The 27,500-nt window shown below is 37.6% G+C and overlaps 1 protein-coding gene across 3 annotated transcripts; it reads left to right on the top strand.

Moving 5' to 3' along the window:
* Positions 1-1,393: 1,393 nt before the first annotated feature.
* On the top strand, positions 1,394-27,051 carry DNAJC15 (DnaJ heat shock protein family (Hsp40) member C15). Of its 3 annotated transcripts, none has more exons than XM_017815045.1 (6): positions 1,394-1,569; positions 8,632-8,683; positions 10,424-10,497; positions 17,249-17,325; positions 19,184-19,254; positions 22,400-27,051. In XM_017815045.1, exons 1-6 carry the CDS (start codon positions 1,468-1,470, stop codon positions 22,468-22,470), a joined length of 447 nt encoding a protein of 148 aa, XP_017670534.1. In that variant the 5' UTR covers positions 1,394-1,467; the 3' UTR covers positions 22,471-27,051. The 3 variants fall into 3 exon arrangements, with proteins under 3 accessions (XP_017670534.1, XP_017670536.1, XP_017670535.1); XM_017815047.1 differs by lacking the exon at positions 1,394-1,569 and adding an exon at positions 1,858-1,945; XM_017815046.1 differs by lacking the exon at positions 1,394-1,569 and adding an exon at positions 4,663-4,828.
* The last annotated feature ends 449 nt before the right edge of the window (positions 27,052-27,500 follow it).

The following is a 27,500-nucleotide window of genomic DNA, read 5'->3' on the forward strand; positions in this document are numbered from 1 at the left end:
TCATATATGATTGTATATGTCCAATGAAGAAGTAAAAATGAATGCATTTCTTGACAAATGGATCATCATAGAACTCTCAGTGACTTCTGTGCAGTAGAAAGTTAAATTTATACCTCTGCCTAAGGTTAATGAAATGCTATATATGGTTAACTCACCTTTATGGTACTCTAAAAAGACACTTAGAGATGCTCAGAAGAGCAACTGTCATTTGAAATAGGAGGTAAGGAGAGCAATACTTTTTGTCCAGTCACACGGCTTAGCAATCTGCAGGTGATTCAATTCCATCGCCAGTATGACCAGGTAGGAGACAAGGAAAACCAGAAAAAAGGGAAAAGCTGTTCTGCTGCTGTACTGGAACGGGCCTGAGCATTTTACAGTTTGTGCTGCGGGACTGATGTTGATTGACAACTTCTGCATAGGCAGGGATCAGCTGAGGGAGGTTTTCAGAAGTGATACGAAGTGTCAGCATGTTCAGAAAATCAAAATATAAACACAGTGAAACATATAGACACCAACTTAAGTGCAAGCATATTAATATTAAAATGCATTTTTAGTGTTTTTTTTTTTTTCCCCAGATTAATTTGTCTTTATACTTTCCTTTACATGTTCCCCACTGTGACCGACTAAACGAGGCTAGAATTTTGATTGCAAGGTGATAGAAAAATTTATTAATTCCAACAAGCAAAAACGGCTAGCCGGGCGACCGGGGGAAACCTCAATTCCAACCGCGGTCCACGAAAAGGGAACAGAAACAGCACCAGTTATACCCTCTGTTGTCACCTCCCCCCCATAGTCATGTCATTAGTCCATTGGAGGAAGTTTCGCGGGCTGCATCCTGCTTGGTTCCCTCTTCGCGGGCTGGCTTGGGGTTGGTTTCTCTTTTCCCGGGCAATTGTCGTTGCTGAGGGGTGTCCACCAATGATATTAAAGTCATTGATTTCTATGTGTTCATGCTCCTGGAAATTTCCATGGGGATGATAACTGATCATCTGGACTCCTCGTGATTCACCCCTCCAAGCAGGTTCCTATTAATACACTTAGGACAAACATCTTCAAAATATGCCAAATCATCCTTGCGTTGTGTTAGCCAGCTTATAACTTTAAGGAACTTGTGGTTAGGCATTATGCAACATGTCAATTTATGATTCTAACAGAATAATCCATACAATACAGTAACTTCATTAACTCATTCCGAGCAGCAAATTTCCTCAGTTTACTTATAACACCCACCCCGCCTAAAATCCTGTATTCAGGAGATGGAAACGAATCATTTCCGTGCGACCCGAGTGTTTTCTCTCGTCCTTATCCGATGTTTTTTTTAATGCATAAATTATCTCTTATCCCTTCGTTCCGCCTTATTCCTAGGATGTGACGCTCCGGCCTCGGCCCCGCCCCTCGCGCGGTCCGTCCTGCCGCGCGGTTTGTCTCTGCGGCCGGCCCGTAGCGCCGACTCCTCGCGGCTCCATCATGGCGGGCGCGGCGGGCTCTGACGAGGGCCTGCGCTACGCCGAGTACGCCCGGGGCCCTACGGCCGCCGGCAGGGGCCAAGCCGAGCTGGACCGCGGGCTGGTGAGCGCATGGCGGGAGCCCCCCGCTCCTGGGGCCAGGAGGCCGCAGCTGCCTCCCTTCTGACCCAGGGGGTCAAACACGCCCGCGAGGGGACGCGTGTGAGCGCCAGGACAGAGGGGTGTGATGGCACTGCGCAGAACAGGCGTCCTCCTCCGGGCTGGGCTGGGAGAGCGGGTGGCGGTGTCCGGGGGGACAGGGCAGCGAGGTGCTGCGGGGGGAGCTGCAGCATGGGCAGCGGTGTGTCGGCCTGCCCTTGAGGGGAAGGGAGCGCCCAGGATTCAGGAATGCTCGTGGTCGGGAGGAACTGCAGGAGTCGGAGGGTCCGCAAACAATCAGAAAGTTTTATTAGCAAGTTTCACGATTGGCACGGAAATTGGTATGCTAATCCTTGACACCGCATGGCAGTGGGTTTTTGATAAAGGGGTAAGGTGAAAAGAGAGAAAGAGATAGATGAATTAGAGGGTAAGAGAGGGAGAAAGAAAGAAAGAAAGGAAAAGCGAGAGAAAAAAGGAGAAAAAAAGAAGATCATCAGTCCTGGTTCCAGCGTCGGTCCAGCTGACGGGATGTTCAGGGTCCTGGGGATACCACCTGGGCTTGGTGGAGATACCTTTTTATGGACAGGTTTCCCCACCCTGGAGACATGTTCCTCGCTTTCTATGGGAACTAGTCATTATGTGCAGCCTGTTCTTTTAGATCTTTCTGGAAACGAGTCAGGGGGCTTCAGGGCTCTTGGGTGGTCTTGATCCCTCCCTACAGTCCATGCCCATTTCTTGGCCTCTTTCCCATGCTTGCGCTGTGCTGTGTGTATTTCCAGGAAATAGAACAAGGAAAAGTGCTGCCTCCGCATGTCCCCTTTCTCTATCATGTCTTGTTCTTTCCCACAGCGTGTTCTTACCGACAGTCCTTGTCTGTTACTACCACTAGTCCTTGGCTGGCTCCACAGCCATCCAGCTGTCGGTGTTTGAGACATACACATTGGCCCTTTCTGGGATGCTACAGTGGGGTACACGGGAGCATTTTGGCCCAGACGTTCTCAGGTGTGAGCAAACAAGACTGAAAATTTTGTTCCTCTGCCATGAGGAGGTGATGTAATACCTGTGGTGTTTTCACTCACTGTGCGGGTGTTGTTATTGCAGGTGGGTTTGAGTGTTGATGGTTTCATAGAGCTCTGCTTCAGCAAAATAATTCTCACCTGGTACTTTGTAATGTGGGAAAATCTGGGTTAGTCTGGAGTGGAGGCAAAGTGTCTCTGAAGTTTCCTATGCTGTACTGTGCTCTAGAGGGAAGGGTGATGGGACTTTATCTCAGTCCTTCATTCTAGTCAATTCAGTTAGTTCATGGAACAGTGAATTCCCATTGGAAAAGAGAATTGGGAAAAATACGTGGATCACTGTTTAAAGCCCCAGGTGGTGAAGTTTTCACATTTTTAAGATGGCATAGAAGTCATACTTACCTTACTTCATTGTGTTGTTGCTACAATATTTTTACTTTTTTAAAATACAGTTTTAAAAATTACAGTTCTCTAAGTCATTTATTCATTGTTACTACAGTCTAGGACTTTGTTTTTTTTCAACAGGAGAGTCTTTCTATGTATTTAGTGGCAAGCTGTGTAGTCTTAAGAAACTAGCTCTGAAATTCATTATTATCACAGCCATTCTCCCTTTCAAATGCTAGCAGAGAATTCCTAGTGAATTTTGTCCAGTCTTTGGACCCTCTTACTTGTCTGGGATAAAAGTTGCATCTGGGGTTAGCATGTTTTGCCTTGTAGCCCTTAGTATTGTCACATTTTTAGTAAGGTCCAGAGACTGATATAGGTCTTCAGAGGACTAGAATCTGGATTTCTGATGAAATTTTTTCTTTAACCAGGCCTTTTAGTGGAGAATGCAGTGGTTTTTAGGCATATCTACATTGTAAACTGTTAGCATACAGAAGCTATTTTAGAGTGTATCTGGATGATGTTATGTAGGTAATGGAAGCAAGAACAGCATGCATAATGCATTCACAGTTAAGGAATTCAGAAGGAGGTAAGTTGTGTATAAACAAGTTCTAAAATTTTGCCAGAGAGAAACAGCAAAACCAACTGTAGTGCTGTGCGTCTGTTCCTCTGACACCCTACAGGGTAATGAGGCCTTCCTGCCGTGGTGGAACAGAGCAGTACCAGGAGAAGCAAAGTCCAACAGCAGCATCCATCTCTTGGGGCTGAAGGAGCTCTGTTCAATATCCTACCCTGAATCTTTGTTGTGAGTTGTCTGGGATATTAGCTGAAGTCACTTGTTCATGGTCACTTTTATTCTCGTAATTGTTTTACAAAAGTGTTTGGAGCAATGGAAGAGCAGCAGTGGAAGCATGAAGAGTCTGTTCTCAAAGATAACAGCAAGAGGTCATTGTTAATACATACACAAGAAGATTGATTTGAATACCTTATGGTGATGCTTCTATTAGTGAATCTGTTTGCTCTGGTACAGTTTCCTAGGAAAAACTCTGCAGTCATAGCTTTGTATACAAATCAAAAAAGTTGTTGTAAAATAAATTACACAAATTGACATAAAAATTGTGTCAGTATGGGGAACAGCATCTAGCTGAAATTACTTTTAATTCACTGTTGGAAGGCAAATTAAATTTAATAGGAAGGTAAGATTGGAAGGAAAACATTAGATTATGAAATCAAATTGGTTGCAGATAACTTATAATATAATCCCACTTCAGAATGTTTCTGGCTCCATATAGAGTAAATTAGGTGGTTTGCTCTGAAGCCTTATTCTGTCTTCTGTACCAAATAATCTTTTATTTCAAGCCAAGAATTTTTATTTGAGGGATAATTTAATTTCAGAAATATTTTTGTATACTTGGTTAGTATACTTGTGTATCCTACTTCTTAGTAGCATACAGCGCTAAAAAAAAAAAAAATCAAACCTTCTTAAAATGAAATTTCTAGTTAAGCAATTTACACTTGTGTGTTTATTTAAATGTAAGTACATAATTCCTATTTTGCTGCTCTATGACTAAGCATGGGTTAGTTACAAAATGCCATCCAACCCATGTCAACAAATTATTATTTTCTCTGTGCTTTTTATTCTATTATACTGCAGGTTTCCAAGGCAAAAGACTGTAGAGCTCTTGCTGTGTGTCTGAAAGCTAAGTTATGAGGAGAGCAAAATATTTTTCATTTGATCAAGAAGGATGTTTTCACTGGTGGTAGAAGAACCAGTGTATAAAATCCAAATTCTGTGCAAGCAGATATGTTATAACGTTCCTACAGGTGACTCTTGCAGCCCATAGTGAGATGTACTAGAGTTGTGCTGAAATTTGAAAGTGATGCATTTGAAATTCTTTTGTTTATAAGGGTTTTTCCCTCTTCATAGAAGGAGAAGCCATGGTGCTAAGAACTACATGAGAACTAACCATATTTTTTAGGTATGGTTAAGCTAGCAGAGCACTGTGGATTAGAAATTTGCAAAAATAATATCTCATTCTTCCCTGTTTCTTCTGCTAAAAAGTTGGGGCCACTGGAGAATTAAGTATTGAAGGAATTAAGTTTTCTTTATCTAGGAGAGTTTATTACTGAAAACTGAACTACACAGTAAAATTAAAACACTGAGATCAGCAGAATAGCGTGGGATTGATGACTAACCTTTGGGAGCCGATTCATTGAATAAAGAAAGGGACAGATGTTACTTTAATCTTTTATTTCTTTATTTTTCCCTCTTGGATCTTAACAGAACGCTTTCATTTAAAACCCATGTCTTGGAAGTTTCTTAATGGCATTTTTGGAGTGGTGGGAAGGTCAATTCTGTCATAATTGAAAGTCAGTGCGTATGTATTTATTTATTTATCCCTTATGAGTCTGAAATAAAATGCAATTTCAAGCAATAGGAGACAAAAAATGATTGCGGTGGTAGTTGTATTAGCATGCAATAAATGAACTGCTGCCTTCCACAGTGGTAGTGAGTTGCTTTCATTTAATATTGACGTGAAAGGAATGCATTTAATTAAAGCTTTGGGCTTTGCATTTCAAAGCACCAGGCTAGCCTTGACTGATTCTTTTAAATGCACAACTGAGTTAAGTGAACGTGGAAAAGGAAACTGAGTCAAGCCGGACTTAAAGGACCTACTGGTTAGTACTTGAAGTTGCTACTAATTTTATGAGAGCCCATGTCAATAAAAGACAAACTGTGCAATCTCTGTAACAGTGATTTCAATTCAGTTTTTGTCACATGGGTATAGTTAGGATATGTTCACACCATAACAAACATTCAAGATGCCTTGTATGACAAGTTATCACTTCTTTGTTACTATGTGGCAAGTGACTCTTCTGTAACCTGCTCATAATGCAAATAATTACTGATCCTCCATTGTTTCACGCAGTTGAACTGCTGCTTTCCAGCCAAAATTGACAGAATCACAAAATATTCTGAGTTGGAAGGGACCCACAAGGATCATCGCGTCCAGCTCTTAAGTGAATGGCCCATACAGGGATCAAACCCGCAAGCTTGGCATTATGAGCACCATGCTCCAACCAACTGAGCTAATCTTAGGGTCATAAGAGGAATTACTATAATCCAGTATTTCTCAGATGGCTGTACCTCACTTCAAAATGTGGGCAGTCTTTCATACCTCTCTGACTTGAGCTTTGTATCACTTTTATGAAGTTTTTTGGTTTGTTGTCATTTCCCTCTTGATCTTGCATCCTGCTCCTATTCTAGAGCTGCTGCCATGCTTTGTTTTTACCTACTGCTTTCCAGGCAGCACTCTTTCCACTAACTGCTACTGCTTTCCACTGAGATTGATATAATGCATCCCAGCAGACATGGCTGATTCTGTCAAAAGCCCTCAGGGGTCTCTACATTGTGCTCCCAGATTACTGTGCAAACACATGCTATTTCTGCACTAAACTGACTGAATCCTGGTATTATTTATTAGCCTGTTCTCTGTGCTTGGTCTTACCTGTGATGAGGTGTCTGCTGCTAATGCCTTGTTGCAACCTGTACATCTTTTTGTAAACTGCTGACTGAAACCACCTTTTAGGTGACAAAGCAATTATAACTTAATCTGGACAAGCACAGGCTTGTCCAGATTTTTTTTTTTTTTTGCCAATGTGATCTATTTCACACGTTGTTGAGCTCTTAATTGACTATAACCACTTAGTAAAAGTTTCTTGCTGTCACTCTGAATCAAAGTCAAGGAAACACTTGAATATTAATCTGTGGTCACAAAACACATAACAGAATAATATAGAATTGCTATAGGGTTGTGATATTTTTAGAATCCTTGTGGCTGGTTGTGGTTCCTGTCTAAACAGATGAATTAGAGGAATCTTTTTAAGGTTCAAATATGGGGAGCATGGGAAAACTTGATTTGTGAGAAGAAATTAAAGGAGTTTTAGTTTAGTGAGGAGATGAACTTGACTATTTTACATTTTATACCATTTAAGGTAACATGCTTAAGTTTTTTCATGGTCTAAAGATTAAGGGAAATTTGGTGGAACTGAAAGGAACAACAGACATAAAACTACTACATTATTTTTACGTTCAGAAATGACTGCTGATATCGAGACTGAAGAGTACACTGAAATGGAAGAGTTCTGTTACTAAAATGGGCTAGACAGGAAGATCTTTAAGGCCAGCATTCCCCTAGTCTTAACTCTGGAGCTTCAGTTTCAGTGTGTTTAGTGAGGGGTTTTTTTTTGTTTGGTTGGTTTTTTTGTTTTGTTTTGTTTGTTTGTTTGTTTAATAGAAACCTCTAGGCAGTTGCAGTCTTATACAAATATCTAGGACAGTCCCCTCAGGTAGGTGGGAGGTAGGTACTTAGTTATAATCTCTGCGATCCATAAGCTAGATATGGAGGAATACAGCTGCTTCTGGATGTGCTCAGGGCTGGCTACAACTTTTTCTGTACTGAGCTCAGTACTACAGGCTGCAATCACAGCCACTCTCCTTCAGAGCCAAAGCTGTAGGAGCCACTGGGTGCAATTGGTGCCTACATCTTGTACAGCTGCCTGTTTGTGGGCAGTTTTCAGCCCATGTTCTAGCCCATACTAAACCAACTCTAGGAAGGCTTTAAAAACATTATTTCCAAACTCTTCCCTTACTCCCACTCTGTTTAGAAATGAGATTGGGTACAATTGAAGACAAAGAATTTTAGCCCCAGGAATCTTAGTAGCAAAGGCAACTTGCCTGCAGATCCAGTTATTAGGGCACTTGCACTGAAGCTTGAGCTTTAAGTCCTTCTGTCAGACTTGTTTGTATAAAACGTATAAACCAGTTACTGAGTAATTGCGGAAGTAAGTCATATATAGAAGAGACAGTCTGGTGATAAAAGCGTTTTCATTGTCATTATGCTTTGAATTCAAGATAAACAAGCCTAATCTGATTTCTCAGGTTTCCCCAGGAAAAATACAAGGCATTATTGAACTGTCATATGATAAGACAGGTAATGCCACAGATGACTATTTCATTTGTTTCAAAGATTATTCGTAGGCTTTTCAGAAATGGAGAGCTTGTTACCCTTCTTGAATTCTGCAAACGTGTGAGAAGTCAGTCCCTTCTTCAAGGTTTACCTCATACCTTTCATCAGCATCTTGATCAGCATGGGGATACTTATTATTGTCCTTTTTGAGGTTCCTGACTTTTTTTCAAACACTATGGAGGGAAATACATACACCTGATATTGGAGTTTTGAGTTAGCTCTTTATGTTTTTGTAATAAACAGGTACTTTGTGTTACATACTGTGTTGAACTAGTCTGCACAAATAATTTCAAGTAATCCTGAATAGTTGTCTGCCTTGTGTTTTTATCATTATATACTATAGACTGATTTCAGTGTATGTTCACCGATTTGCTAGTGGGTAATTCCGAGTTAAACCTGATGTGTTGGCATGGGTTAATGAGACTGAACTATAAAAATCTAATGTAGCCTGAGGAATACAGAACTTACTTTCATCTTTCTTGTAAATTATATATGAAATGTCCACATCAGACATCAGAAATACTTGTTAAAGTACAAGGTGCATTTATATGAAATTAGAGTTTGAATGTTAGTCTGATTCCTGTTTTTCTGCTTTAGGCCAGAACTATGGTAGCAGTTGGACTTGGTGTTGCAACTGTTGCATTTGCAGGTAAGCTAAATTACCAGCTGAGTGTGGAATTCTCACTTGCAAGCTGCTGTTTCAGAAAGGGTTAATGAAGTTTTTATGGATGTAAACAGTGGAAAGTGGAAAGGTTGCTTGAGAGTATTGTAGAGAATTGTATCTGGTTATAGTTCCTGCCCTTTCAAAGCCATATATTCAAAAATTCTTTTTGAAAAGTAGAGAAAACTGGGGAAAGTAGTTTTATGGACAGGAGCTAAAATATTCCATCTGCTTTTTGTCTGCAAAATGTAAAGTGAAAAGTTTACTTTATTTACTTAATAACACATTGCACCGTGGGGGCTTTTTAGTACTGAAAAACACAAGATGATCTTGTGATGTGAAGGTGATGCTCAACAAATTCAAATAGAGAAAACCAGAAGGTTTAAGTGTCTACAGTGTTTTATCAAACTAAACTCTTTCCATAGGACTTTGTTTATTACCTAAACTCTTTGCATTTGGACTGTATGTTACTCTGAAAAATAGGTTCTAGTATGAACACAGGGCATGAGTTTAGCATGATTTATTCCCTGGTTTACTTGGTCTGGATAACTGTCCATTCTGGGTTTGAAATACACTAATTGACTTCTGTTATTTTCAGCATACAAAAGCAGTGTGTAAGTGCATGCACCAAGAATAGATTTAATAGATGAACAAGTTGCCCAAAACTTAAGCAGGTATTTGGTGGGTTCAGTTGTGTTGTTGTGATTAGGGGAAGGAAAGACAAGATCTTTGGTGATGTACATCCATTAAGCAGTTGGCTTATGTGCTTTTATAGAAGCAGAAGAGGAATGTTCGTAGAATTTCTTCTGCTGGTTGAGCTGAAGAATTAATAGTAACTGTCAAAGTAACAGAAAAAAGAAAGTGAGGTAACAGTACATCACAACATTCCAACAGATACTCTTAACAGTGTTTTAACTTCTGTGTTAACATAGACACAGGCTTAGATCACAAAAATAACTTGTGGACACAGTGTGTATTTTAAGAATGAAGAAGATGCTATTTGAATGAAGCAGAGCCACTTTATAAAAAGTTTTTCCACTGTGTGCAGTAGTAAGTTATGTTGCTAATGAATAGTTAATCAAAACATAATTGGGGAGAGGGGATTTATGGGGAAAATCCTCCAGTAACATGGCATAAATCTTGATTCTGAAGTTGATAGACCTGCTTTGTACCTCTGAGAACAGTCTAATAGAGTGCCTTCTAGCCTTTCCTAGCTATGAACATCCACTGCTAGTGAGGAATTGAATGGCTCTGAATCCCAGAAGATCCTCTCTTTGTAACAAAATAAAAAATGCAGTACTTACGAAGTGTGTGATTAAGCACACAGCATCACAACAAGAATTGTGTAGTACATAGATTTCTTTTGTTTGAAGACATAACCTTTGAACAATATTTAATTAATAATGTGTATCCAAAGGTAATGTTTCAAACTACCCTTTTTCTTAAAGTTCACAAGGCAGATATCTTCATTTATCATGTTGAAATGTATTTAAATCTATTTATTTAGTGAGTTAAATAGTGAGTAAACACAATGGATCTTTGCAGTCCATGACTAGGTGTTTCGATGAAGAAATTAAAATTCCTCTCCTTCCTCTCCCAATAGTTTGTGATTTTTTTAAAACCAAAATTTTTTTCTAATATAAGCTGAAGAACATAGGTTGGAGGGGGTTTTGTTGTTTGTTTTAGTGAGTATTGGTTATAATTTCATTTAATTTCCGTCTTTTTCAGGTCGTTATGCTTTCCACCTTTGGAAACCAGTGGAGCAGGCAATTACAGAGACAGCAAAGAGGATTTCGACTTCCGTAAGTTTAGATATTACTTTATGCTAAATATATGATTTTGTATTTCTACTATTCAGAAAGGAGACGCTTTATGTTAAATACAGGAAGTGCCACATAGTTTATTTTTTACCCAGGATAGGGCTGCTCCCTACTGTCTGTGTTCTGGTGTATTGTCTGCTGTATTTTAAATCCCTACAGAGGAAGATACATCACAAGATGTTTGTAAGTTTGATAAACAGTTCTAGTTTTTCTGCCAATGTTTCTTGCTTTGGAACCCTAGCAAGCATATGATACTTATCATACACTTACTTACTAGTAAGTTTATGATAAATTGTTGAAGTGTGCTGTGAGACAATTGGTAATTCCTAAAGATTGTAAAGTGATGACATCCAGTTTCATTTCAGAAGCTAAAAGTAAAAGAATTTAGTCTTTTAGATACAATGTTAAAGGTCAAGAAGACAAATTGATAAACTTCTAGGAAAGGTTTTCATGGAGATGGGGGAACTTGTGTTCTGGTTCAGATGTGAGTTGTCTTTTTTTTCTTCTCTAGCTAATTTGAACTTTTAACCAAGTTTTTGTTCTTTGATTTTGCCTTATATATTTAAAAATATAATTATAGGGTAAAAAATCCAGAGGTAGGGTGTTATGAGAAGAGCATATGCAAGGAATATTTGAGAGCATTTACTTTCTGCTTCAGTGGCTATGTTTTCTTCTGGTAAATAAATACATATGTTCCATTCCCGTTTGATTAAAGTGATTCCCAGTGAGGTAGGTGTCTGCTTGTGGCAGTGTGTTCCTTCAGAATTCATAGTCTCTGAACTCTTATCCCAGCAAAGGAATACGATTCCCCTCTTGATGCTGATGCGTGAGTGTGATCAGGGAGTAGTTGTTGCAGATTATTATTTCCTGAAAAATATATTAAAGATATGTTTTTTAAAAACCTGACCATTACCATTGTACCTACTAATTTTAGGCCGATGGCAAAACAGAGCCCATCTAGACAGACACTGCAGGCCAAATTCATTTGCCATCTGTCTTTGGTGTTCATGTGCTGAAGGGGCAAGCTTGATCAAGGCAAGCTTCCTGGGGAAGAGAAGACTCAGCTGTCCTCTTGGGGCTGGTTCACATTTGTTCTTCATTGTGATGTGTGTCAGCCAAAAATGGTGATCCTGGATTTGTTTTTTGCTCTCTGTCCCTCTATTGCATTGCTGTTGTGAGACCAATGCCAATTTTTTTTTCTTTTTCGAAGTAATCTTTGAGAGATTCCCAGGTTGCCTGCCAAGACAGCAGAGGGGACTTTAGGTACTGTGAATTAAATTGTTTTCACATGATACAGATACAGTCTGACTTGAAGGCTTGCTAGATATATGTAGAAGTACATGTGGCTTCAGAGTAGGGAGTACTTCAATCTTCACTTTCCCTCCCTTCCTAGCAGTTATACTCCAGCAATTCTTTTTCTATCCATTTTTAGATATAGGCTAGAGAATCTAAATTCAGATGTGTTCACATAAGAAAGCAGGCAGTGACTCTTTAACACATTGAGGTACTGCACTGAGAGGTATCTGTTCCTTGGAAACTGTACCCCTCAGTACTGGCTGAGCCAAGTTCATTACATACCTATCTCATTTTTACCACAGTGACTTTTGAGGCCTGCAGAATTCATGAACAACTGTAAAGAGCAAACCAGGAAGTGGTTTCTAAGTGTTTCTAGTCCCTGGAGCAGTATCCTCTGTCTTACTTACTCTGTCTTCCTGCCTTACTGCCCAGAATTGTGTGTTGATTATTCCAGCAGAGTATCTCCCTTCTGCTATTCTATTTTTGAACTTGAAAATACAAGTCTTCAGTGTAAGATAAGATTTACTGAATACAGTAAAAACTTTCTTCCTGTTTGCTATTAACTGTATATATTTGTCAGCTTTACATTTGTGAGGATAGTGATAGTATTTTTCTTCGGCAACTGCCATCCAAGTTTAAGACCCTTATATAGTTCTTAGCCAAGATTATTTGATTTTTACTAGTCTACATCTACTACTTTCTTGGATTGTATTTTTTTAATGTTTTTTCTTCTCCCCCTAACAATCAATAGAGAAAATAGAGAAAACTTTAGATACAAAGGTTCTCTATTTAAGTACTTCTTGTCCAAACTTCTTATTTTAGCAGCTTTACATGATTTTCTTTTCGGAATTTGAAGCTGCTGAGTATAATTTGTGAATTAGCACTTTCATCACATTTCATGACAGCATATTGCTCTTTAAACTATGCTGACTTTTGCCTGTACTTACTGGAGAGAACATCTCGAGACCTTTAGTGTCTAGGCTTCGCTGCTTTTCTGTGATGTTCGAAGGCACCTAACTTGGTCACTGTAATTTCCAGTGGTTATTCTAGCTTTCTAGAATCAAATCTTGTCCTTCATTGCCTTTTTTTTTTTGAGTCTGTGAAGTAGCTGCCTATTCAAAAGCTATCTTATTCTCTTAGTGAGCCCCCACTCTTCCTCCCCCATTTACAATTCTTTTCCTCCTTTTTTTGCAGTAGAAGTCACAATTCATGTTGGTCCCTCCCAGTCACACAAGATAATACAGATGCTATTTATTCTTTCTTCCTTCTCACTAACAAATGATTTCAAAAAGGTCAAGTTGAGCAATTATGAAGCGATCATTTAAAATGCTGCTTGGTGTATCTTGAGTATTTGACACTTCTTATTTACTTACCTAAGTAAGTAGCATGAACAGTCAGCAAGTGCAGTCATCTTTTAGTCAAAAATATTAAGTAAAGGCAAGTAAAAGTGTTATGTTTTATTCTGAATTTTTACCTCTCGTTTAACTTTAACTAAAAGCAGTTGCTTCATATTTAAGAATATATATTTGTAAATGCTGTTGTAATTTAGCCTTGAAGTTTTCTGCCGTTTTTATTTCAGTGGAGAAAGACGTTAGAGGAAACATTGTCATTTCCCCTTTATGAAAAGTCATAATGCTCACTTCCAGAGAAATGCTTTTTCAGTTTGAGCCTAGCTTTGTCACTGTCATCACAAATGTCAGTGACACTGTTTTGTTTCTGTGTGTAGTGGCAAGAGTGTTGCCAGTAAAAGGTGCATGGCACTAAGTAGTCAACTGGCTTTTCTTCCTCAGAATAAATGCCATTAATTATAATGTTAATATGTCCTTAATATGTGAAATAAAAAGGCAAGTATTTCAGTAGCATTCATTACCTTTCTCTGTTGAATTAATGATATTGAAGCTTGATAGCAGATGGAAAGATAGGTAGATAGATAGATAGAACAACGATGTTGAAGGCAGAAACAGCAATTTAGGCCAAATGAACTGTCAAAATACTCAAATCCCACAATCCTGAAAATTCTGTATTCTGTAAGAAAAGGATGTCTTTTCTAGCACTTTATTAGACTTTTGCAATATGTTTCCCTTATTGGATCTGATTCTGCTCAGACTGATAGAGTTCTGAATTGAGAGGTAAGGGTAGCAACCATCTCTCTTGTTCTTAATTGACAATCAAATTTCCAGAGAACAGTGTGATTTGTGGGCCATTTTATTTTTTTTCCTAACTAAATTTAAGGAAGTTGATGTTAGCAAAATTGTGCTTTGTATTATAAAACAGCTTCTAAATAGTTTATTATTGTAGTTTGAGTTTTATGTTTGGTTTTTTTTTCTTCCAATGTTTTTTACCTTTTCAATGGAGGACTTTATTGGTGCTGGAACAACAACATCCTGAGTTTTCAGAAAAATGCACTATTCCATGTAATGGTCTCAGTTTTGGTATTTTCAGTCTCTTAACTGGCATGGAAACAGTGATCATGCTTTTCCTATGCTATGCCGGAAGAAGTATCTTGAAGATGTCCATCGTCCATACGCATTGGATTTTCCTAGCTGATTGCTTTTGTGAAAATTTGCAACACTGAATACACATTTGCAAAGCAAGTGCAGCCATTTTCTGTCCCTTCCCCTGCTCCAAACCTATTAATAGCATTTGTTCAGGAAGGAGAATTTGCTTACATAAGTTGCTAAGCAGTAATAATTTGCAAGAAAATTAAGTAAATTAAATGATAGCCTCCCCTCCCCCCAAATAGTGCAAGAAATGGAGAGCTCATTTCAATGATTTTTTTGGTACTGAATTTTCTTTGCAATTGCTGGAGTTAATAAATAATCAAGTATCTAGAGCTGCCTGCTCACTGAGGAGTTCTCATAGCAGAAAAATATCATTACAGCCATTACTTAAAATTTACAACTAGGAAAAAGTGCTTTAGTTTGAGTAGCATGCAAAAGTTGTTTCATTAGAGAATTAGAAATTTGCCAAGGTGTTTCATAAAATGAGTGCTCAATGATTCTTCCCCTTTTTTGTAACCAGTAGAAAAAATGACTTTTATGTCTGATTTCCTTTTACTATCAATATTGTTTAGGATGAAGATTTTAATTTAAGAATTTATTATTCTTGCTATATCCTTCATTTCTGAGGAAATTTTTTTTTTCCTTGAAGACCAGTTCATCAAACTTCTTTGTTTATGTATGAAAGGACACAGACACCAAAATTTCTTTTTTCATTCCTCTTGGAAGTGAACCAAATCAAGGCTTCTTGAGGTTAGAACAGTGTCAAGAAAGTAGGCTTTAAAAACATGAAAAAATATCTCTGAATGTAAGCCTATAGCCGTTCCTCCCCATTCTTATATTTCAAATAGTATTATAGATGAAATCTACCAAGAACAGAGACAAGCCATGGTAGAGATAATTCAAATATTACTCTTCTCCATGTGAATAGTGAATCAGAGTTATCATGTGTTAGACTTGTGTATCAGAGTTGAAGGGCAGAAAAGAATTAACCTTTTCAGGAAACCATCTGTACCTAGACTACTTTGAGAGAAGCTCTGGAAAAATCTTTCAGAGAACATTAAACTGTGCTTTTCTCTCCTGGCTGTAGTAGTTGTTTGGCATCATTGCAAATTTCTGTGCAGTTCTGCCTCCTCAAGGGGGTTATCTGTTGACCATTAAATTATTAGCATCATTTCCTCTCAGAGAATCAGAGAAGCCCTGTGTGTTCCCTTCATGTTACATACTCTAACCTGTAATGTCGATGTGCAGTGTTACAGACCTGGTTTGTGTTACCCTGTAGCTATAGAAGCGGTTCTTCAACAGATTTTTGTTGTAGGCACACAGTGTCCAGAATTACTTCAGCTTTGATAACCTGCAGTGTTACAGTAGTGGTTGTTTTGTGCATGTTTTGCGGTGGAAAGAAGGAAGGAAGGTAAAATTAGTTTTGTATCATAACAGCACACGAGAAAATCTTTTCTGTGGCTGTATGTGACTTTATGGCAGCGATAGGTAAAGTATTTCTGAACCACACTTTTGAAAGAATGTCTCTTCTAAGTCTAATTAAAGGCTTTGCTAAGATTTCATAGACAGAGCCCTTTAAATGCTTTAATGCTTTTGAAATTACATAAGAGAGTTTGTGTAGACATAAGGCAAAATTCTCACTGAATTTGAATGGCTATATTTAGTGAGAAGAGTGTTTTATTAAGGGCCGGGCATATTTTTCCTTGGGGGTGAAAGGAACACTTGAAAATAATCTCAGCTCTCATGCCCAGCCTTCCCTTTGATAGCAGCAAAAGAAGCTTATTTTTCCCATTGATAGGTTTTGCATTGAGGAAAAAAAATCAGTCTTGTTGAGTGATTTCTGTGTTCCAGTTCCCCTAGGCAGGCTGTCTTGGAGCTACATCTACTGCCTCTGGGACTTAGAGAAAGGTTTACTGTGAGATCACTGCTAACCATCAGTAGTGGTTCAGTAAATTATTTTTTTTTAATTTAAATTAGATCTATAGTTGACAAATATGCCTTTGACCCATTTCCTATGACAATTAATTTTTGTAATGTTTTGCTCTTATCTCCATCTCCTCTTTTTAAATGTTTTTTTTCCCACTGTTTTTTCTTCCCTTCTTAAAACAGTGGATAAAGTCTCACATGACAAGAAGTTTAAAAAAACTAGCCTCAGATCCTGTATTCAATCATTGTCAGTCATTGGTATCGAGGGAAAGATGTAAAGGCAAAAGTTGGTTAGGATTTCCCCATATACTTTGCTACTTTCCAGTGTTCTCCAGCTCAGTGATTTTTCTGAAACAGAGGTTGTGGCTTTATGCTAAGCCTTTTAATTGTTTCTTTTTGTTAATTTCCGGGTTTCCTTTAAAGAACTCATGATATATTTTTTTTAAGTTAAATTCCTTCAAGTGGAAAAAAGATACTGCCTTTTCATCAGTACGTTGTATTTATCTGTTCTTATCTCTGTTGTTGTTTTTATCTACTGTCTTTGTAGAAATATTTGGAGTCATTGTCATTAATTTCCTTGGATGACAATACTTGGTCTTTTTTCATTGTGATGGTACCTATGCTGTCCTCAGCATAATTCCTTCCCCTGCCCTCCCCAGCACAAACACTGTACTACTCTGTGCTAGTATGTACTTTGATTCTGGACCTTTTTGCCTGCAGGCAGGATTTTAAGGGTTGTAGCTATTAATATATCTTATTAACAGTAGAAGATTGTGAAAACATAGAAAGGAATGTTTTAAAAACACAGATAGTTATTTTTAAGTCAGTTTTTGCATGTGTTAACACTCGGGAGAAGTCCTTTCATATTATCTGGTTTGCAGTCATTCCATGCCTTTGAAATAAATTATAGATGAATTTAATGATCTGAATGAGGTCATATAAATACGATTTAGTTCCTGACACCTTGTACATGAAACTAATTATTGCTTTTTTCCCTTTCTTCTTTTTAGAGTTTTTCATCATACTATAAAGGAGGATTTGAACAGAAAATGAATAGGCGAGAAGCTAGTCTTATTTTAGGGGTAAGGTAGGTGCATTGCATCAATATGTTTTAGTTTAGCAAGTATTGAATGAAGGAGATGTGTGTTGCAAGAATGTGTAATACTCATGCTGAAACCATGTAAGAGACTTTTTTTGTAAGACTTGTATTGGCTTATAAATTATTCTAATATTCTGCTTAAACTAAAAAGCAAACAATAAAATGCTCATAAACCATGTGATTTGTGTTTGTATTGGAGGCATAGTAACATACTGCAGTGGAGGAATGTTCTTGCTGTGCCCTGAGTCCCTTTCAGCAGAGCCACTCCCCAGCCTGGCATTCCCCACCTTCTAGAGCTGCAAGGAACAGTTCCTTCCCAAGAACTGAGCTCTGTGCCTGTCCTTGAGGAGTTTTGTGAAGGGTTCCTATCACCCCACTCCTGCAGCCTCCCCAGATCTCCCTGAATGGCAGCCCTGCCCTCCAGCATATTGACTGTTCCCACCAAGGTGACAGACTTCTCAGCCAGTTGATGTTGAAGGCAGCATAACGTTGGTGTGACTCAGGTTGTGAGTCAAGGAAAATGTGATTTTGACATATATTTTTTTAAATAGTCATTAAGAATTTTTAGGGACCAGTCTAACTGTGGGATAAGCAATATCTCCTAAACCAAGAAAATTTAACGTAAACCATTTTCACATTTGCTTCTCAGAGCAGACCTGCACAATTTTCTGTAATATGCAACTGCCACTTCTCCCCAGTTGTGCTTTGACCATCAGCATTTCTAAATGCGGTATATCAGCTTTCCTTTTTATTATTAAAAAACAGCTTTGCAAATCAAAATATAGATGATTATTTTTTTCAGTTGTCTGACAACAAATCGTTTCGTTTTTGTATTTATATGGTTCAAGGCCTTTCACCCTCTGTTTGATTCTTACTTTCTAGTCTACTTTGTGTTCCATTGAAGTATTCTTTTCTTATGCAGTTCTGTGAACTATTTTTGCAACATACCCTAATTTCACTATGACAGAATAATAATTAGAGAGGTTGTTTACCTCAGGAATTTAGTTAGACTGATACCTTGCACTCAAACTGTATCTACAGAAAGATTAATTAATTGAATCATCGCTCTGATTAAGAAGTCACCTGAAGTGGAAAACACTGATTCATTTCTGCATACTAACAAATTATAAAAAACCAAAGCATTCAAACCATCCTTTTGCATATGATAGCCCTACTGTCTTGGCATACTGCATCCATAAGTGGTTGTTTGTCTGGTAAGGGACATATTTAGTTTAGGCCGAATACATATTTTATGTATCTGTCATTGAAGGAAACAATATTATGTAGGTAGCACCTGTAAATCAGCATATCCCTGAATGTAACACATTGAATGGCTTTGCAAAAATAACAACATGCAGGGTTTTTTTCAGGCCCCAGCAGAAAGAGAAAATATTTATAGCAGCTATAAAAATATTTACAGTAGAACAAAATGCGATAATATTAAATATTTGTTGTTTTGTCACTGGTCATAAAAATATTTATTTTCTCGGAGCAAGAATTGTTTTTTCTGCACTTAATGCTAGAATAACCAACCAGGTACACCCGACAACTGCTGGGGCTTTCATTTTTTTTATTCCACCCTCTCAAAATTGTTTATTTTAAATGAGTGGATGCATTGTGTTCAACAAAAACCTGAAAGATATTTGTATGTATGAAATACACAGGCTTTTGAAAAATGTGTCTTACACGCCTTTGTTATTGTTACTCCCTTAGAGATGCAGTTTAATGTTTTGTCCACAAGATGGTGAAAATTTCAAGTTTTAATGTTTTTGAAGCCAGTATAAACTGTTAATTTTTAGCCTGAGCGCTTTCGCGTTTCTGGTAAGCACTTATATTTATTTTGCAGTCCATCTGCTGGCAAGGACAAAATCCGAATAGCCCATAGAAAAATCATGATTTTGAATCATCCTGATAAAGGTAAATACTTATTACTCTTCTTAACGAGGACTGGAAAGGAGGAGGTTTAAATGAGATTGTTTAAGTTTTCTGACTGTGTAAATAACGTTGAGTGCAAATGTTTTTTGTTTATTTATTGACTTGACCTTCTGTGTGTCTTCTCTCACATAAACTGGGCTTTATGAACCACAGTTTTACTCATCTTTCTTCAATGTTGTTTTCTGTACTTGTACTGCTTCAGTTAAAACTATGATCTCAGGGACCAGATTACCACACTTGGCAAAAACTTATTCAAAAATAAGCTGTAAAAATTTTACATTATCTAACATTCCTGTTTTGAACTGTGATGGACCAGTCACACTTTCTGTGGGGAAATGTTCTGCAGTTACTAAGTACATCATTGATGAATTTCAGACTTTATGGAATTCACTTGGAAAGAATGTAAAGCTGGGCACTGTTGCTTTACTGGCCAGGTTTTTAATGTAAATTTATCTTAGAGAAAGGCTATTATTATAACTTTAACTACACTACAGCTGGTTGAGAAAGAAAGCCCATATGTTCATTGCTGTTTCTACTTTAAAATAACAGATGGTGAAGAGTTGCACTGTATTTCAGAAGTCAAAAGGGGAAATTGGAGGGGTTTTATATCTTTTTGACAGAATTACAGGGCTCCCTGCCAGCACCCCATTTTAAGAAAATGAAAAGATAACTGTGACCACTGGCCATGGAAAGTGTTCAGTTGAGTGTTTCTTTTCTGTCTTCACCCCTCAGTTTAATTTTAAAGTTGTCCTGATTATTTGATTTCACACTTTCATTTTTTACACTTTTTATAATGTGTAAGCTGGACAAACATAGGAAAGAAATTCTCTTCTGCATTTCTAATATATTATAATGGTCAAAGGCCTCTTAACCACCAGAGTACCTATTAGGTCAAAATTTTTTAATGCTGAACTTCTAAGTTTATTGTAGCAGTATTTGGAGATGTGAACCAGAAAGAACTGTGAATCCCCATGTGGTCATTGAGTAGACCTAAAGAGAGAGTTCCTGTTAGGAAGATCCTAATGACCCTAACAAAGATTTTAGTGACTGCTCTTACAGCTGTAATGCCCCTGCAGCTGGGCACAGTGTAGGTTTGGATGGATGTGGTGAGCCCTCCTGCATGGTATTAAGATGGAGCATTTTCTCCAGGAACACCATTTGAAGGGATTTGTGCCTCTGTGCTGCCCCTGAAGCTCTTCTGGCATGGCTGTAGAAAAAAGGCTTGTGTAATATGTTCAGCTGCAGAGCAAGGGCCTGGAGTAATCTTGAACATGAGGCATCACAGAGAGACTTGTTTACTTGTGTATAGATCTTGATTTCTTCTGGCTGTGGGTGGCACAAATGTGCTTTTAAAAACTACATTCAACATTGTAATGTCATTTTAAAATAATATTTTACCAGCTGGAGTTGATAAAAGAAAGGTCATTAATTACAGATTTTTTAAGTTACGTATGTTATCTGAGATCCAAACTGTTGAAGAGAGAATTATTAGAAGTAAATAAATATATAGAAATTTGCCTAATAACATCCTCAATGAGTACTACTAAAACAGTTGCTCATGAACTTTTACAGTTCAAAGTGTTTTTATATTGATATATTGTATGGATATATTGTTTTGTGTATTGTGTTAATTTATCAGTTACTAATTTTAGGAAAGAGTATTTCTTCACAGAAAAAGAGGAAGAGAGAAGCCTTTTGGACTTGCCCTAATTATAAACAAACACTTAGGCAATCATGAGATTGAATTTCCTCTCATTGGAGGGCTACAAAATTAATATGGCACTTAAGGATGTAAATGTAGTGAAAACACTTCTAACAGATTTGAATTTACTTTAAGATCCTGTACTTTAGACAGATAGAAAATCAATGCACATTTAAAAATTACTTGGAATACATTGTTCATTGCAGGTTTTTGTCTTTCCTGTTTGTTTGATCCTCTTACCTCCTCTTTGAAAGAAGCAATACTCAATGTAGTAAATCCTATTCCTTGCTAAAAGCTCCTTGATTTAAAAAAAGGGAAAAAATAAATTCTTTTTTAAGTAGCCAATTCGTTACCCATCCCTTGCCCTGCCTCACTTTCCTCCAGTGTGTCTTACCTATTAAGGCTACATTCAAACAAGACCAAAACATGAAAAAGAACTTCATTACTTTTTCCAGTTGTTTTACTGCACCATGAAATGACTTTATACTGATTTGGATTCCTGCAGGATTGTCCTAAAGAAGTCTTTAAGCAAGCCTTGCCTTTTTGTCTTTATTTATGTATGTCTACAAGTAGCTCTGTATGTTTCGTCTATCATTGTCTTTTCTGATTAATAGACTGAATGAATTGGTGAATGAAAAATACGTTTGAACAGATGCCTTGGAAAAGGCTATTCAGTGCACAGTACTGCTGGAATCACATTCTCACGTAAAAAATATAGATGTGTAATAGTAAGTAATAAGTTACTGATACAGACCTTGTAATGTTGTTTTTGGTGACTGCAGACAGATGGTTGGCACTCAAGGGGAGAGTAAAAAAAACCAAACACAAAAAGATTGCTGAACTGTAATCAGATTGTTAGATGGAGCGTAAAGCAATGACAGTGTTCAGGACTAGAAGTTAGAAGGCTTACCATGTTTAAACAGCTTTAATGTGATGGTTTCTGGCTGGTAATTTTGGGCACCCAGCGCAGGAGAGGCTTGCGGGGGAAGGTGTGCATGTGCACACAATAATTCTTTGTCAAAATTATTTTAAAATTTTCCTTCTCAGTTTTTGGGATGAGTGGAAATACTAACTGTTTGGTTTGAGTGAATATTTAAGACAGCTGACCTTGCATACATTTGCAGAAGCATTGCACTGCAGGTCTAAATCACAGTGATGTAAAGTGTTTTCAAATTTCAGTCTTCTCTCTGAGACAAAATGTTCAGTGTTGTTCTTCAGTGACTTCAGTTTTGATTACATTTCTCATGTTTCCTTATCAATTAGTTTATTTCTTATCAATGTAATTTATTAAGCAGTTGTATCAAAAGGATCTGTGTAGGAAGAAGGAGCTAATAAAAGTGAGTAATAAAGGAATACTGCAAGTGAAGTAGTTTGGTACTTAATACTGATGTGTAAACAGTATTCCCTTTCCCTTTCTCTTCTCAGGTGGATCGCCTTACTTAGCAACAAAAATAAATGAAGCAAAAGACTTGCTGGAATCCAGTGCCAAAAACTGAAATCCGAAGGCTTGGGTCAGAGGAGATGCAGCAGATACACTGCACAATGGCTTTCATGTCTACTTGCTCTGCACAGTTTTTTAAAACTGTATTAATATTTCATATTTATTGTCATAATTAAAATTTTAAGATGATCTAAAGCAAACTGATATCTTTTACAGTTATGTAAAATTATGTACAGTTATGCTTCTGCAAGGAGCATAGAGTTGGACTTGATGATCCTTATGGGTTCCTTCCAACTCAAGATGTATTATGATTCTGTCTCAATTTTAGTGTATTTTTATTGAATCATGATCCCTTACAAACTTTGAAAAAGTTCTCTTACTGTCTGGGGTTTTTTTTTGCAGAAGTAGTTGCTTCTTTCATTAAATTTTGGATCTTTTAAAATAAAATTCAAAAATTAGTCTTAAATATGGGGTTCTTCATTAATGAAGAAACAACTCTATATTTGGGGTTGCCAGAGAAAATCTGTGACAGTGTGATGATTCACAGGAAATATGGCAGATGCTGTACAAGTTTCCAGCACCACCGTACCCTTGAGTCTGTTCATTTGTGAAGTAGTAGGGTTTGTTCATGAGTGTGGTTTGAAAGCTGCAACTCCAGACAAAAGGACTAATGGGACTACAGACTGCAGTTTTCATTAACTGTATATATGGGGCTTGGAGCTATGAAGGAGAAGATTCTTGGTTTTAGTTAGTTCTTTTGCATATTAAAGGATCTCTGAGATTGTCAAATAGTCATTTAGACATACTTCAAGTCATAGAGTATGTTTACTCTGTAGCAGTTGGGATAGTGCAGGGGTTTTCATAGCAGTGGACCTGAAGAAGGTAGGTCCATGTGGCGTGGGCTTGAGATGGATTTTATTGGCTGCAGTTGTTCAGATCCTACACCAGTCATGTGAGTCTGGTGTAGGACTGACTCAGCAGGGAACAAACAGGAGGGTACCTGCTTTGCATATGGCTCTGGGTGCACTTCCTGGCTTAGTTCTCCAGTAATGTTCATATCTCTGCATTATGCCTCATATCCCAAAGTATATGTACATACTTCCATACATCTTAGCAACCTAGGACTGGCTTTGGGGAGTTCTGAAGTCATGGATTTCAGACTTTAAAGAGGACAAGTTTCAGCTGACAGCTGGGAGTAGGTACAGTTTGGGGCACTTGGCTGCTACAGATTCCTAGCGGTAAATTGTCTGCAGATGAATTAACTCTCCTAAGAGGATGATGATGAGATGAGACAGTACAGTGGATTCAGTGCAAGACTGAAAAACTTTCTACTGTCCATTCAGACTCTGTCGTTTGAGGTACAACAAACAACTTGAAATGCTACAAATATAAAATTTAGATATTCCATTTTCTAGGTTATTTAGCCAGAGGTAAGTGGCTAAGAGCAGTTAATAGGAGGTTGAATGCTTTAATTATTTATCCACCAGAACATGCATTTGTAGTTCATCTGTGGTGGCTGTCCAGATTGTGTGGATCTTTCCTTGAAAGGAAGAAAGAATATGAATTATTTTTTACCAGGTTCCTGAGACTTTGTCACAATTCCCTTACTTTCATTAAAGGGAGTTGAAAAAATTTTTAGTTGATCCTAAAAGGAAATACTAATTTTACATAGTTTAGAGACTTCATTGCAATTAGAGTGGCAAGACACATGACACAATTTGACTGGATAAAGCAAAAAGGACTGTTGGGAAAAACCTGCCTGGGAATAGCATGCACTGTATGAGTACTACACTTGCATCATTTAACTAACGCTGTAATACAAGAAGCTTTAAAGAAAATAGTTTATTCCTATGCAGTAGCTTTAATTGGTTCTTGTTAAAGGAGTGGCCGTCAATTAATGCACATCAAAGGTTAGTCACTCATTTCACTGGTATATCAGTCTGTATTAGCAAAACATGAAATCATGACAGTTTTCATTTGGGGAGGAGAGAAGTGAGATGGTGGGGGTCCTAATTTTCTGAAGTGGAACGTGTATTTGATATGAGTCATTCTGCAAAAGCAAAATTGATGTGAATGGTAGGTAGCAAAATCATTCTGTCCGATGATTTTGAACCGACTAGCTGTTGTTTTTGTATGATTGCCTTTTTGTTTCCTGAGTAAAATGAAGTACTATTCTAAAATATCAGTTGAAACAAATGCATTAAAGATGGCTACTTGTTCTGTTCTTTAAAGTGAACTTCTCGTGTCTTTGTAAGAAGTAAAGGGTTTGGGTTTTTTGTGAGATTCTGTTGCTGATAACTTCCTTCCTGATGTAATTATTTGTATCTGATTATTTTGGATGAAACACTTTTTTTCTGACTTTATAAGGGAGATTTTCCTTCTTAACAAAAAGAAATAAAACCAAGTTCTAGTTCTGCTTTCTCCATTATTTTCAGAGCAGACTACTGACCAATTAACAAATTTGATGTATTAACAAATTTAAAAATTCAGCAAATTAGCTGGCCAGTCCTGTCTCTGGAAAATGCTGTGAAATTAGTGAAGCTAATGAGTAGCAGTTGTGAAAGCATCCCTGTTGTATGTCCAGTGCCATAACTTCACACATACAATAGCATATTTTTTCTTGTCTGTTTACTCGCAAAACTTGCTTTACCTGCTAAGTGTTGTTTGGAAGTATGAACAAAGGACAGGGAAAGGCCAATCTTGTAATGCTGCTCAGTTTGTTGTTGCTGATAGTCAACATGGCAGGCTAAGGAAGCCTTTGGAGACTGCCTTGCAGAACAGCACTCCGACTGATGCTCAGCTGGGCTAGGAAGAATATTTCTAACAGCATAGCCTGGTAATTTAATCTTAAAAATATGCAGCCTCTCGAGACTATTTTCTTTACTTGTCAGATGCATAAGCTTTTTATGTGTAAGAAAAGTGCGTAGAGGTTGATTTAATCTGGTGGAATTTCTGTCCATCCATACTACCAGCAGCAGGCAGACTCATTTTTCATGTGTTGCTTTAATGTTCAGAAAATGTTCATCTGTAACTTCTTAGCTTAGGAATTCCCAGATAGTTTTCCCCTTACATGATAACCAGTCCCAGTTATCCTCTACAGCTTTAGAAGTCAGGCAGGACTGAGTGCATTTATTTGTCATTGCTGTGGGTGATTCCCAGTTTATTTAATGAAGCAGAGCTTGCTTATCTGCCTGGTTTTTGCTCTTGGTCCATGGGAGTTTTACCTGATACTTCATTCTTTACCCTTGATACAGCAGACTTAGGCAGGTCCACAAAAAGACCCAGTAAATCCAGCTATCCGCCTATGCATAAGGGCAACTTGCAAAACTTTTGCTGGCTTAGGGTAGGACATGGGTAGAATTGAGACATAAAAATAAGGGCACAATTCACAAAACCTTTGCCTGATCTCTTAGGTAATTTTAAAGGTAAAAATTTACTCTCCTATGCATTTAGATTTTTGTTTTTGTCTAGGTGTAAAACTACTTTCTTCTTGCAAGGTCTTTGCTCGGTTCTACACTTATCCTTAGACCAATAGATTTGGTATCTGGTGTCTTTAAGTTCCCTGAAAAGCCTGATCCAGTAGCTGTGGTTGTCAGGTGCCTCATCAGCCTTGGTGTGAAAATCCCAATATCTGACCTGCTACTCAGATGAGACTGGTGATGAAGCTGGGCTGAGGAGGTGATGGCACTTGCTCTGCTTCTTGCTGGAGCTGCCCCTTGCTGCAGCATGGAAGTTGATAAAGCCTGTGAGATCCCTGGGCCTGAGTACTGAGCTCTGGTCAGCTTAAGTCCTTGAAATGATGTCAAAACAACTTAAAGAAATTCACCAGCTGAGGTTATTACTTACTTCCTTAGGAGCCTCACTTCCTGCATGTTGGGCTTTAGGGCCTTATCTTAATTCATACTCTTCTGTGAGCTTCTGTCTGCCGACTTTGACAAGCAGCATGGTAGATTGGCACTAAATCACCAGGAACACCTTCCAGAACTTTTTAGTTGAATGATGACAAAACTACTGTGTTCCTTGGGTCATAAACAGCAGGTTTTGTTGTGTAGGTTCAAAGACATATTTGTGAATTGGCACCATGACCAGGACAGTATTAGGACTTTTTAACTTTGTCATTTCAGTGATTACTTTCAAGCAACAGACTGTGTGTGTATGTACATGTATATGTAAGCACACACATGTTTATACATATACATGCTGCTTTTCAAGATCCCATGTGGAATTTTGCATCTGTACATCTGCACACTTAAAAAAAAAAAAAACGGTTTTCTTCCATTTGTTTGTTTGTTTGTTTGTTTATTTATTTATTTATTTTTACTTAATTTTCCAAATCAGATCAAGACAGCAAATATAATGCCAAAGCAAATTACAGGTCTTATTTTAATTATGTTGCGTAAATAGGAAGACAAGTAAAAAAAAGATTAAACAACACACACCACCCCAATGTCTCGAATTTATCCACTTTATTGAGTTTATACTCAGTTTTGGTCTGGTATAGGATGTAGTTATGAATCTTTTAAAGAAAAAGTGGCACTTTTCTTCTGTCGTCATCATACTGTATTTGTACGAGATTCACGTACCCAACTTTTTTAAATGACGCAAATATAAAATTAAAAATGGTAGAGCTTTTTGAGATGTTGCCCAAACAAAGTTTTCTATTTACAAATGCGTAAGATTGCAGCTACATTTAAAATATACTTTTATACTTTAGTCTGGAGGCATTGAGTAGGAGAGAGGGAATTTTAAATCATTATTTGATGTCTTACTGATTGCTAATGGTTCATGAACCATAGAGTGAGAAATTCCTTGAATTGTCAGCCTAGGTGGCAATACACCTACTTCCTTTATTATTAGGAATTCACAAAACTATACTTAGAATGAGAAATATAATTTTGACAATCGTAGCATCATCCAAGTAATATTCTTAAGATTTTTCAAGTTAGTTATGGTACAGAGTAATTGCTGTACAGCTTCATAAGGCATTAAAACCCCTCTGCTATGCTATTATAGTTTCCTTATTTATATACTAACTTATACAAGGAGAGGTTAATTAGGTGGATTTTTTTCTTTTAATATAGCAAG

This window comes from Lepidothrix coronata, unplaced genomic scaffold (genome assembly GCF_001604755.1).
Source record: "Lepidothrix coronata isolate B3197 unplaced genomic scaffold, Lepidothrix_coronata-1.0 Scaffold48, whole genome shotgun sequence".
Classification (NCBI taxonomy): Eukaryota; Metazoa; Chordata; class Aves; order Passeriformes; family Pipridae; genus Lepidothrix; species Lepidothrix coronata.